The 12,038-nt window shown below is 64.0% G+C and overlaps 1 protein-coding gene across 1 annotated transcript in view; it reads left to right on the plus strand.

Moving 5' to 3' along the window:
- MYO15A (myosin XVA) overlaps window positions 1–12,038 on the plus strand; it is a 54,861-nt gene that overhangs the window by 21,854 nt on the left and 20,969 nt on the right. The window contains 24 exon segments of the mRNA XM_054571059.1: window positions 249–326; window positions 1,060–1,208; window positions 1,315–1,360; window positions 1,547–1,671; window positions 2,143–2,260; window positions 2,589–2,764; window positions 3,264–3,348; window positions 4,008–4,061; window positions 4,160–4,241; window positions 4,325–4,455; window positions 4,951–5,046; window positions 5,950–6,185; window positions 7,515–7,696; window positions 7,961–8,033; window positions 8,240–8,431; window positions 8,684–8,844; window positions 8,948–9,042; window positions 9,554–9,668; window positions 9,869–9,936; window positions 10,018–10,095; window positions 10,232–10,412; window positions 10,512–10,644; window positions 10,977–11,082; window positions 11,242–11,314. Coding sequence (XP_054427034.1) covers window positions 249–326; window positions 1,060–1,208; window positions 1,315–1,360; window positions 1,547–1,671; window positions 2,143–2,260; window positions 2,589–2,764; window positions 3,264–3,348; window positions 4,008–4,061; window positions 4,160–4,241; window positions 4,325–4,455; window positions 4,951–5,046; window positions 5,950–6,185; window positions 7,515–7,696; window positions 7,961–8,033; window positions 8,240–8,431; window positions 8,684–8,844; window positions 8,948–9,042; window positions 9,554–9,668; window positions 9,869–9,936; window positions 10,018–10,095; window positions 10,232–10,412; window positions 10,512–10,644; window positions 10,977–11,082; window positions 11,242–11,314 — 2,833 coding nt within the window.

Raw genomic sequence — 12,038 nt, forward strand, 5'->3', positions numbered from 1 at the left:
ATGGTGGGGACAGGATGGGGGCGCCATAGCAGGATGAGGGTTCCATTCGCTCCTAGGACAGATGGGGAGACAGGGGCCTGGAGGTGCAGGGCCCGGCCACCCAAGGCTGCAGGGAGGAAGGGAAGAAGACAGGCGTGGGCAGGCCGATGCACCCTGGGTGGGGCGGCCCTCTCTCCACCCGGCCCCCCAGGCTGCAGTGGGGGGAGGTGGTGTCCCAGGCCAGCTGCCCTGACGTTTCCCCTTTCCAGGTGCACAAGTTCCTGGACAAGAACCACGACCAGGTGCGCCAGGACGTGCTGGACCTGTTCATTAGGAGCCGAACGCGAGTGAGCAAGCCCCGCTTCTCCCTGCTCTGGCCCTGCCCCGAGCACCCAGCCCACAGTCAGGCCACTCTCCCAGTCCAAGAAATGGGGACCTACCCTGGCCTGGTCCTGCCTCTGGCCCACCCTAACCAGGCCCTGACCTCATCCCAGCCCTAACCCTGTACCGCCCAGCCTTGCCTCCCTCCTTAGTTTCTCTCATTCCTGGCCCCAGGGACATCTCTCTGCTGACCCGCCCTGGCCACGCCCACCCTGGCCTCGCCAGCCCGCCCTGCGCCCGCCCCAGCCCCATTCCTCCCTGCGGGGGTTCTCCCAATGGTGTTCTCTGCCACCTCCCCCTTCTCTGGGCCTCCATTCCCTCCTCTGCCAAATGGGCGCCCTCCTGCGGAGGTCATGGCCAGTGTTCACGGCCCCGTGTGTGTCAGGCCGCCCCGCCCACAGTGAGGGCCTGGGCGACCCCAGAATGATGAAGCCAGCCCCGCCATGGCACAGGTTCCCCGGAAGGCGTGAGCACCCTGACTGGAGGCGTGTGCAAGCCAGGGGGACAGTGGCCTTGCAGAGAGGGCGGGGGTCCCTCGGGTTAGTTTTCTGGTCGTTCTGGGTGTGGAGACTTGACTCCTTTTGCGCTCTCACTTCCCCCCTCCCTGCCCCTTTCTCTCTCCTCGGTTCTGTCTCCGGGCCCCTCCCCAACCCTCTCGGAACCCGGACCGTGGCGGGGCCTGCGCCCACGCCTGCCCAGGTGGTGGCACACCTCTTCTCCAGCCATGCCCCGCAAGCTGCCCCTCAACGCCAGGGCAAGAGCAGCTCCATCACTCGGCTCTACAAGGCTCACACTGTGGCAGCCAAGTTCCAGCAGTCGCTCCTAGATCTGGTGGAAAAGATGGAGAGGTGGGTGGGGCCGGTGGGCGGGGCCTTCCTCACCGACGGCCCTCAGGGGCGGGGACGGCTTTCCTTCTCTGGGGCCTCACACTGCCTCCCTCCCGCCCTCACCCAGGTGTAACCCCTTGTTTGTGCGCTGCCTGAAGCCCAATGACAAGAAGGTGCGTGATGGCCAAGGTCCCTAGGAGAGCCCAGTCCTCTTCCCCGTGCTGTGTGACCTTGGGCAAGGGGTTTTGCCTCTCTGGCCCTCCATCTGCCAGCCCACAATGGGGGACATCTGCCATTGACAGCGCCCTTTGCCCATGGGTGGGTGCGTGTGCAGACCTCTCTTTGGGCCCCCTCTGCAGGAGCCAGGCCTCTTTGAGTCCGATGTGGTAATGGCACAGTTACGCTATTCGGGGGTGCTAGAGACTGTGCGGATCCGCAAGGAGGGCTTTCCAGTGCGGCTGCCTTTCCAGGTGTTCATCGACAGGTACCTCATGACGGTTCCTTCCCTCGGCAGCCCCTCCCTCCCTGCGTGCCAAGGTCCCAGGAATACACAGCCTAGGCAGCAAGGGCTGGCTGTGCTCCGCTGCTCAGGTTGGGCGCGGCACAAGACCGCCACGCACTAGCTGCTATGTGGCATGTGGGTTTGTTCTTGGGCATTTTTCATAGTCTGATTATGCGTTGATTTCAAAGAGAAGCAATTTTAATCGTTATTATGACACTTCCAGCAGAGGGCAGTAAAGTGTCTCAATTCTACTGGAACCACTTTTACAATTTTCTGATACTGAGGTGCAGAGTTTTGAGGACAGAATGCCTTTTTCTGATTAGAAGACACTGAGTGAACCACTGCTGGGACCTGGGCCTCCTGGAGGCGGGGGCTGGGATGGCGACTTTGTGACCTCGGGGCAGCTGGGGCAGTAGGTCCCATGGCCCCCAGGCTGCATTCGGGCCCCTGCAGGTACCGCTGCCTGGTGTCCCTTGAGCACAAACTGCCAGCCAGTGGGGATATGTGTGTGTCGGTGCTGAGCCGCCTGTGCACAGTCATGCCAAATATGTACCGCGTTGGCATCAGCAAGGTGAGTCCCACCCCACCCTCGGCCCTGGAGGCCCCAAGTCCAGGGGCTCCAAAAATGGAGCTTGTGCAGTCAGAGGTGCCCAAGCTAGAGATGTGTGCCCCAGAGGCAGCCCTGTTGAGCTTGACAAACAGAATGGCGATCCCGCCGCCAGGCCTTGGCCCAGGCAGCTCCCACCGCCTGGCGCGCCCGCACCCTTGCTTCCATCTGCAAAGCCAGCCCGCCCTCCGCCCAGCTCCAGGAGGCTGCCTGTCGGTTCCCCCTCCACGGACTTGTCCTGAGCCCCGTCTCCTGGCCCTTCCCCGCCTCAGTGCTTGCCTCCTGCCCTCAGCTCTTCCTTAAAGAACACCTGCACCAGCTGCTGGAGAGCATGCGGGGGCATGTCCTGAATCTGGCAGCCCTCACCCTGCAGCGCTGCCTTCGTGGCTTCTTCATCAAGCGGCGGTTCTGCTCCTTGCGCCACAAGATCATCATGCTGCAAAGTCGAGCCCGAGGCTACCTGGCCAGGTACAGCCCAGAGAGGGCAGGACTCCCTGGGGCCCTGCAGCTAGGCTTGGGGGACGCTGTGCCTGGACTTGGGTAGTGAGGTCCCTGGTCCGGGAGGTATGTAAGCTGAGAGTGGGAGCCTCTGCCGGCAGGGTGACCGGATTCTCTGTGCCTCTGCTTTTTCCTGTCCTTCCATCCCTCCTCCTGGCCCTTGTAACGGGTAGGCGGGACCCATCCAGCCAAGAAGGGCCCCGCCCTGCACCTCCAGGACCCTGGGATTCCAACCTAGTGGGAGGTCCTGTGCCCAACGGTCTCATCCAGGCTCTGCCACTTAAATTGCTGTAGGACCTTGGCCCAGTCCTTGCCCTCTCACAGCTCCAGTGTTCCCTAGTGCCTAAGGGTCCCAGAATGACGTGTGGCAGCCAGGCCAGGCTGGCACAAGTGTCTCTGCCCGTTGTTCACCCGTGGCCTGAACGCCTAAGCTCCCCAGCCAAGACTCTCCTTTCTCCCCTACCCCCAGGCAACGGTATCAGCAGATGAGGAGGAGCCTGGTGAAGTTCCAGTCCCTCGTGAACACGTATATGAGCCACCGGCGCCTCCTCAAGGTGCAGGCCTCTCCCTCGCCCTCCTCCCTGGAGCCAGGCCTGTCCTGCCCGGGCCCAGGGGGAGGCACTTAGCTCCCGGGAGGAGCCTGTCTTGGGTTCGAATCCCCACTCTGCCGCTCACTAGCCGTGGGACCTCAGCCCCTCCAGCCTTGTTTCCCCGTAGGGTTGTGGGAAGGGTTGAGTGAGTAGTGCACATGAAGGATGTGGCCTGGTGCTGGGTTCACAGGGGAGCCTTCAGTAGCGGGTGCGATTAGAATTTAGCAACTGGACCAGTGCCGGGAATGGTTTTGTTCTCACCTTGACGTCAGTCGTGACCCATTGTCATGCAAACCAACACCAGGAAGACAAACTTAATCGCCAAAGCACTGAAGAACCGCGCGGCTTTTCCTGGAGGTTTTGTGCAGTGCCAGGGCGCCTCTCCCTCCTCCCAGCGCTCCTCCCGCTGCCTTTACCTCCGTGTCTCTCTTGCTCCGTTGCGGTCCCTTCCCTCCCGGTTTCTCTGGCCGCACCTCTGCCTCCCTCCGTCTGTGGGACGGGCCAGCGGGCCCCCTCATGCCCGCACTGGCCGCCTCGCGCAGCTGGCTTGGCCTGCGCCCGGTCGGCAGCCTGCCGCGGCCTCTGCCCGCCATTCCCCGCCTTGACCATCTGCTCTCCTGCAGCTGAGGGCAGAGCGGAGGCTCCGGGTGGAGGAGGTGCGGCTACGGGAGCAGGAGGTGGGTGCGGGGGTCTGGGCGGCAGCAGGGACAGGAAGGGAGGACAGCAGGTCGGGGTGGAGGCAGGCCTGTCCTCCTACCATGGGCTCTCCCTGCAGGAGCTGAGCAAGCGGGAGGTGGTAGCTGTGGGACACCTGGAGGTCCCGGCAGAACTGGCTGGGCTCTTGCAAGCAGTGGCAGGTACGTCCGTGCTGGACGGTGTGCGGGGAGTGGGCACAGGTGGGCCAGGGAGCCAGGCGCCTCACGCCCTCCACTGTCCCCAGGCCTCAGGCCAGCCCAGGTACCCCGGGTGGCCCCTGTGCGGACTCCGCGGCTCCAGGCTGAGCCCCGCGTCACACTGCCCCTGGACATCAACAACTACCCCATGGCCAAGTTTGTCCGGTGCCACTTCAAGGTGAGGGCCGGCATGGGCCTGAGCAGCCGTGGCCAGCGGGCACGGACCGCTGAGACTGATGCCGTCTTCAGCCTGGGGCAGGCTCCTGCCCATGCCCCACGGGGTCGGCTGGGGCCGTCCAGCTGCCGGGTCACAAGGAGCTGGGGTGCACCCAGGCCTGGGGAGCAGCGGGGGCCCTGTGGGGCTCAGGGCACAGATCTTCGCACGCCAGCGTGGAGATGCATCGGAAGTTTCCGGCCCGTGGAGCCACAGCGCAGTATCCCTGCTTTAGTGTCCGCCCTCAGAAAGAGCCCCGCGCGGGGCCCGGGCGGCCTCCACCACAGACACGCCGAGGGCCGGCGTCTGCCCCTGCCAAGCTTGGTTTCCATATCCACACACTGGGGACAGGAGCTCTGGCCTCCCAGGCTCTTGTATTCCTACCTGGCACAGAGCAGTGGGCCCCAGGTATGCCTGGCAGCCCTGGCTCTGTCCCCATGGTCTGCTCTGTGCCCTCAGGAGCCTGCCTTCGGGATGCTGACAGTGCCCCTGAGGACGCCCCTCACTGGGCTGCCAGTAGAACACCACGCAGAAGCTGCGAGCATCTTCAAGCTGGTATGGGCCTGTCTGGACCACGTTTGAATTTGTAGCCCCTGCGCCTGAGGCCAGGCGTGAGGCTCCTCGCCCTGCCCTCCTGGGCCATGCACTGGCCGAAGCCATCAGCCAGGCCCTTTCCTCGCCAGGGGGCTGGCTCCTCCCTGGCCTGGGATCTGGGGGTGGGGGTGTGCCTTCTCCCAGTCGTCTTCCTGGCAGGAAGGCTGTCTCTCTGGATGCTCCCAGGGACACCAAGCATAGATCCAGTTCTCTCCCCAAGGACTTTCTAGTCTGAAAGGGGAGGCAGAGCTCATCACTAGCGACCACCAGCATGGACAGAGGGAGGCCCCTCATCCAGCCCCGGGCAGGGCCAGGGAGCTTCCTGAGGGAGGGGTGTTTGAGCTGGAGTCAAAGGAGGAGTCAGGCTCTCCCAGCCAGGGCAGGGGGAGAAGGCGCCGAGGAAGAGGAAATTGGTGTCCTTAGAACAGAGAATCAGGGGTGGAAGGCGAGAGGGGTTAGGAGGCCTTGACTGACAAACCCGGGGCTCAGATTTCATCCTAAGGGCCTTATGGAGCCAAGGAAGGTGCTTCTGCGGGTGGGATGTGGTCTGGTACTGGCCCCTGTGGGGTCTGAATAGAACAGGAGGTGAGGGGCCTGCGGGAGGCCAGGGCTGCAGGGCGGGGCCGGGCCGTGTGGGAGCTATAGGAGGTCATGAGCAGGAGAGACCGTGAGCATGTATGTTGGATCTTGACTTTTCCCCATGGCTGGGGTGAACTGCCTGGCCATGTGGTGTAGAACATAACTATTATTTGTAATGTTTCATATGGGCAGAGAGGCACATAGGAAGGACAGGAGAGGGGAGGGAGTAGGGACCCGGCAGGAACCACTCTCTGCGGGGCCCAGGAGAGTCTGTCTGTGGCCCAGATCCTGCGTTTCATGGGCGACCCCCACCTGCGCGGTGCCCAGGAGAACGTCTTCGGGAACTACATTGTGCAGAAAGGGCTGGCAGCGTCCGAGCTGCGGGACGAGATCCTGGCACAACTGGCCAACCAGGTGTGGCGCAACCCCAACGTCCACAATGCCGAGCGGGGCTGGCTCTTGCTGGCCGCCTGCCTCAGTGGCTTTGCACCGTCCTCGCGCCTCAGCAAGTACCTGCTCAAGTGAGTGCAACCAGGCGGGGCTGGGATGAGGACAGCGGCACTGGCACGAGGCCAGGGGCGAGGTCTCTGTGCGTGGAAGCTCAGGCACGGGCCCTGTCAGGGGGAAGGAGTCGGGGTGGGGGCACTGTGTGAAGGACTTCTAGAACTCAGCGGGTGGCAAAGCCAGGCTCTGGGGAATTGAAATGGAGGCACTGACCTCTCACGTTGTGGGGATGTCATAGAGCGGTTAGAAGTATAGGCTCTGACAGTCTGTGTTCAAGTCCCAGCTCCACCACATCAGAGCTGTGTGACCTTGGGCAAGTTACCGCAGCTCTCTGAGCCTGTTTTCTCAGTCTAAGAGGGGGGTAATAAGAAGGCCTACTACATAGGCTGTGTGAGGATAGATGTGAGGGGCCTAAAACAGACCTGGGCATGTGGTAAGTGCCATGTGAGGACGCGCCGTCGGCATCCTGAGGAGGAAGGAGACGCCCTAGTGGGTGATCATCAGGGTGACTTGCCAGGAAGCGAGCTCGAGGGCTTCCTGAGTGTGAAGTCTGGCTGTGGCACTCCCTGCTGTGTGACCTGGGGCACAGCGCTGCTCTCTGAACCTCTTTCCTTACCTACAATTAGGGACGGTAACAGGACCCACCTTACAGGGTGGCTGTGAGCTGCAGAGTGTACAGAGATTCACCCAGGCCAGGCGCGGTAGGTAGGCAGCTCACTTGCCAGTCTTCTGAATCTGTGGCCATAAGATAGGGCCACCTGCCTGCCCAGGCTTCCTGTGGGCATAGCTCCAGGTTCCCTCTCGTAGCCACTGTGGTTCCGTGCCACAGCTGCTCCTGGCGAGGCACCCCAGCCGTTGGGAGGGGGACAGGGAGCCAAGCGTGAGGAACGCTGCCACCGGCAGGGGTCGGGCTCATTGGTCCTGGTCGGGCTGAACCCCACAGCCTTCTTTCGTGTAGGTGAGACCTGGGCGGCAGGCTCCGAGAGGGCAGGCCCCAGCCAGGGTTGCCCGGTGGAAGGAGGGAGGGCGGGGTCCTCCAGAGCCCCCTTGCCTGCCCACGAGGTGCTGCGGAGCCCACCCTGTCAGGAACGTTTTGCTCCAATGAGCTCAGATGCGCCGTCCTGGGACCTCTTTGGGCTTCCATGCTGGTTTGAAATACTTCCAGGGAGCCCAGTACCCTTCATTTTAGCGTAGCCTTGGAACCTTGGGCTGACCTGGGGCTTTTTCAGTCTCACCTTAAAGCTCTGGGCTAGCCTGGGCCTCCCTTAAACTAGCCTCAGGACCCGCCCCCACCCTGGGCTGGCCGCAGATCCTCCCTCATCCCAGCTCTAACTCCTGCCTGTTAGGTTTGTGTCCGATTATGGGCGGAACGGCTTCCAGGCGGTGTGCCAGCAGCGCCTCATGCAGGCCATGGGCCGGGCCCAACAGCAGGGCCCCGGGGCTGCCAGGACCTTCCCCCCCACCCAGCTCGAGTGGATCACAGCCCAGGAGAAGGCCAGCATGGCTTTGGATGTGGCCTGCTTCAATGGTGAGCGGCCTTGTGCTGTCCCCGACACCCTCGGAGGCGGCAGCGATGGGCAGCAGGCCCTGGGGTCACAAGAAGCTGCAGGCGGTTCTAGAGTTGGGGAGGGGCCTTCAAGTGGGTGTGGGGAGCCCTGAAATGAGGGAGAGGGGCTGGGGCAGGAAGACACAGACCCAGGCCACTAGGCAGACGGGAGAGGCCCAGCGGGGGAGGAGCAGTGCAGCTGCCTGCAGGGACCCAGGCTGAGCCCAGCCCCTGTTCTTGCCCCAGGTGACCAGTTCTCCTGCCCGGTACACTCCTGGAGCACGGGGGAGGAGGTGGCTGGAGACATTCTGAGGCACAGGTTGGCTCCTGGCCTGCCCTGCCCTGCGCGCCCTGTGGCCTGGGAAGGCGGGAAGGCGGGAAGGTGGGAAGGAGGCCAGATCCCCCAAGGGGCCCCACGAGGCCTGCTCTGGTCCTGCTTGGGGTCTGGGTGATATCCCAGAGTCTCCCCAGGTGGTACCTCTTGACTTTGTCCCTCATTGGTTTCCCTTCATATACTGTCACCAGGGGGCTGGTAGACGGCTGGCGGGGCTGGACGGTGGCCATGAAGAATGGGGTCCAGTGGGCGGAGCTGGCAGGCCACGACTACGTGCTGGACCTGGTGTCAGACCTAGAGCTGCTCAGGGACTTCCCACGACAGAAGTCCTACTTCATCGTGGGTGCAGAAGGGCCCGTGGCCAGCAGGGGAGGCCTAAGAGCGTAGGTGGCTCCCTGGGCCCCCCATACACAGGGCCGCTCCCAGCGCTAGGCTGCCCTCTGGGCTGCTGGGAGAGGCCGAGTTGTGAACTTAAGCATCAAGGCCCTCGAAGAGGCGGGGCTACCGAAGGGTCCTGCCTTTCGGGGAGTCATTCCATTCCAGAGTACAGAGGTTGGTGGGGAGGGGCGGTCTGGGAGGACCATGGGTCTCTCTGGGGGTCAGGTGTTCCATGTTCCCCTGTCCCTTCCCCGCAGGGTGTTTGGGAACAGCTGGGACTCGGACGAGGACGCGCCCGCTAGGCCCCAGCCGCGGAGGCACGTGCCCAGAGCGGCGGGCTCCCCTGGCTGCTGCAGCCACCGGGAGGACAGTATGAACGGGGAGACTGCGGCCCAGAGAGGGACAGCGACCCACCCAGGTCAGCCAGCAGTGGCCACTACCTGTAGTGGGGAGGGGACCTGGGGCTGTGAGAGGAGATCCCAGGAGGATAGAACTTGACTTTTGCGTGTCCCCCTTGCCAGACTTGGACAGCCTTGGAGCGCCCGCTGCGTCCCCCAAGGGCCTGGACGGCTACCTGGACAGCCTCTTCGGCCCCGTGCTGTCCTACGGGGACGCGGTAGGGACGGGCGGGGCCCTTGCAGACGGCAGGCACCGCACGCACGCGCCGAGTCACGCAGCCCCGCTGCGTGACAGCCTGGGCCGTGGGGGAGCGTGGCTCCTCTGGGTCTCTGCCGGGGGCCCAGCAAACGATGAGGAGGCTCCTTGGTCTTGGCGGCAGGGGCTCCTGGACAGAGGCCCAGGACCTCCTGTGGAAGCCAGTCCCCCAGGCACCCGCGCCCACTCTGAGAGCCCCCGGGGGCCCTCCATGGCATGATGTGTGCCTTGAGCAGGGCACAGCCCCTCTTGGAGCCTCGGTTTACTCATCTGTGAAAGGGGGGGGTGAGTTGGGAGCTCGCAAGGTGTGGGAGGAGAGACGAATGCGCGCGGGCTGAGGCCGGGCAGACCGTGGACGCTTGCCCGCTGGGAGGCCCCCGGGACGGCGGGGAGGCTGGTGTCAGGTGCCCGTTGCCTTGGAACCTTGGGAGGACAGCATTGAGGTGGTCACTCGAGCCACCTGCTGCCCCCAGGACCTGGAGAAGCCAACAGCCATTGCCTACCGCATGAAAGGGGGAGGCCAGCCTGGTGGAGGCAGCGGCAGCGGCACTGAAGACGCCCTCAAGAGGCCCCCAGAGCCAAAGCCAAGTCAGTGCCTGCCCCAGGGTTGGTTCTAGGGTCGGGCAAGGCTGGGGCCCCGCCGGTTCTCTGGGCAAGTCCCCGGGCTAAAACAGAGGCAGCCGCAGGCGTGGTGGGCGAGACTTCTGGGGCGCGGGTGTGGTAGGGAATTCCTGTCTCCCACATCTCCCGTGCCTGGGGAATCACGCCCTCTGACCCCGCTGCCCCAGTCCCAGGCCTGGACGCCTCCACGTTGGCCCTGCAGCAAGCCTTCATCCACAAACAGGCCGTGCTGCTGGTGAGTGCGCCCGGGCCCCGGCAGCGGTGTGGGCTGCCCCGAGCTCGGGCCTGCCCGGGCGTCACCACCGCCTCTCCCCAGGCCAGGGAGATGACCCTGCAGGCCATGGCTCTCCAGCAGCAGCCCCTGGGTCCCGGCCCCAGGCCCTTGCCCCCAGAGGTGAGTCTGGTCTGCCCACGTGAGTGCTATGCTGCCTCTCGGAGCAAGGACCCTTCAGCCCATCCTGGGCAGATGTGGGGTCCCTGAGAGCAAGTTGGTGTGTCCCAGGCACCTCACCTCACCCTGCTCTCTACAGAAACCTCTGGCACCAGAGGCACGGCCCAAGGCCCTTGGCACTGGACCCCCAGCCAAGCCCGTGCTCCTGCGCTCCACCCCGAAGCCCTTGACCCCAGCCCCTCTGGCCAAGTCCCCGAGACCCCCCACCAAGCCTGTGGCTGCCCCCATTCTAGCTCAGGACCGGGCTTCTCCAGAAACCAGTGAGTGTCCTGTCCCTGCTAGGGGGTGGCGGCGGCTTCCCAGGATGGCAGTGGGGGGTGTGGTCTCACTCTGTCCCCCGCCGTCACCCCTGCCCACAGCTTTGCCCGGCACGGAGCTGGTGCGGTACTCGACACTCAACTCGGAGCACTTCCCGCAGCCCACACAGCAGATCAGGAACATCGTCAGGCAGTACCAGCAGCCGCCCCCAGGAGGCCAGCCCAAGGCCCTCAGGTCAGCCCCGCGCCCGAGCCCGCGCCCACGCCCACGCCCACGCCCCGAGCCCGCAGCGCCCAGCCCGTCAGCCGTGCCACAAGGGCTCTCCTCACCAGGCCTGCTTGCCCAGCCACGTTTAGGGACTCAGTCTATTTATGCAGATGGTCCCATGGTCCCCTCTGGCAGAGGGAGGCCCAGACTGCTTTCTCTTTTGCGCTGTGTGATCTCAGGCCAGTCTCTGATATGAGAACCTCTCAGGGTTCTCCTTAATAGCAGTGGGGGTGGAGGAAGGGGGTCCTTGCTGTAGGAATCTGTGACTGGGAAGAGGCGCTCAGTGTCCAACCCACCAGGAAGGACGGCGGGCGGGTGTTCGTGAAGCGGCCGGACCCCCACGAGGAAGCCCTGACGATCCTGAAGGGGCAGATGGGCCAGAAGGCGGCAGCGCCTGGCACCCAGGTGAGGGCAGCGGCTGGCTGGGCCCTGGCAGAACGGAAGACCAAGTGGGGTCTCCAGAGCAGCCTCAGAAACCAGCTGCCCCTCAAAGGCCTGTCCCTGCTACTTCCCTTCCACGGGGCCACCCCTGCCCTGTGAACACTCTCTTTGGGGTGGGAACAGGTGCCCAGAGAGGCTGTGGCCCTGGTGAAGCCAGTGACCAGCACACCAAGGCCATCCGTGGGGCCCGCTGCAGGTGAGGAGCCAAGGGAGAGGGAGGGAGGGACGAGAGGGCGGGTGTCTGGGTGCATGCGTAAGTGTGTGAGCGCAGGTGGGTTGGCCTGCGTGTGAGCGGCATGTGTGTCCGTGTCCTGAGCCCGTGTGAACCTGCCGTGTGGACATTTGTGCCATCACATTCGCACTTAAATAACACTGGATTCAGGCCAGGCCCACTCTGCCTCACTAAGTCTCCACTGAAGCCCTTTGACACAGCACCATCTGCACCTACCGATGTTACAGATGGGGACAGAGGCACAGAGAGATGAAATGACTTGCCCAAGATTACACAGCTCCAAAGTGTCAGATCAGGGACCTAAATCGGGGCCGGCCTTCCCACGTCACAGTCGGGGCCCCATCCTCTCCATTTGCCTCAGGCAGCCGCCGTGGTCCTAAGAGAGCGAGATCAGCTCGCGTCAAGCCCCAGGCAGAAGTGTGGCTCCCTGGCCCCAGCCCCCCACATTCCCCGGGGCACGCCCTGCGCCTCAGCACCCCTGGAACACAGCAGCCCCACTGCTGCTCAAGCCTTCGACGTGCTGTGCTCTCTGCCTAGAATGCTCTTCCCGGAAAGATCTTTGCATGCCTGCCCCCTTCTAATCATTCAGGTCCCAGTGTCACCTCCTCAGAGAGGTCTGCCAGACCACCCGGGCTGAAGGACCCTCCCAGACCAGCCCTCAGACTCTTTCCCAAATCGCCCAGTTTTC

This window comes from Pteronotus mesoamericanus, unplaced genomic scaffold (genome assembly GCF_021234165.1).
Source record: "Pteronotus mesoamericanus isolate MK-2021 breed Mesoamerican mustached bat unplaced genomic scaffold, CSHL_Meso_final contig_22, whole genome shotgun sequence".
Lineage (NCBI taxonomy): Eukaryota > Metazoa > Chordata > Mammalia > Chiroptera > Mormoopidae > Pteronotus > Pteronotus mesoamericanus.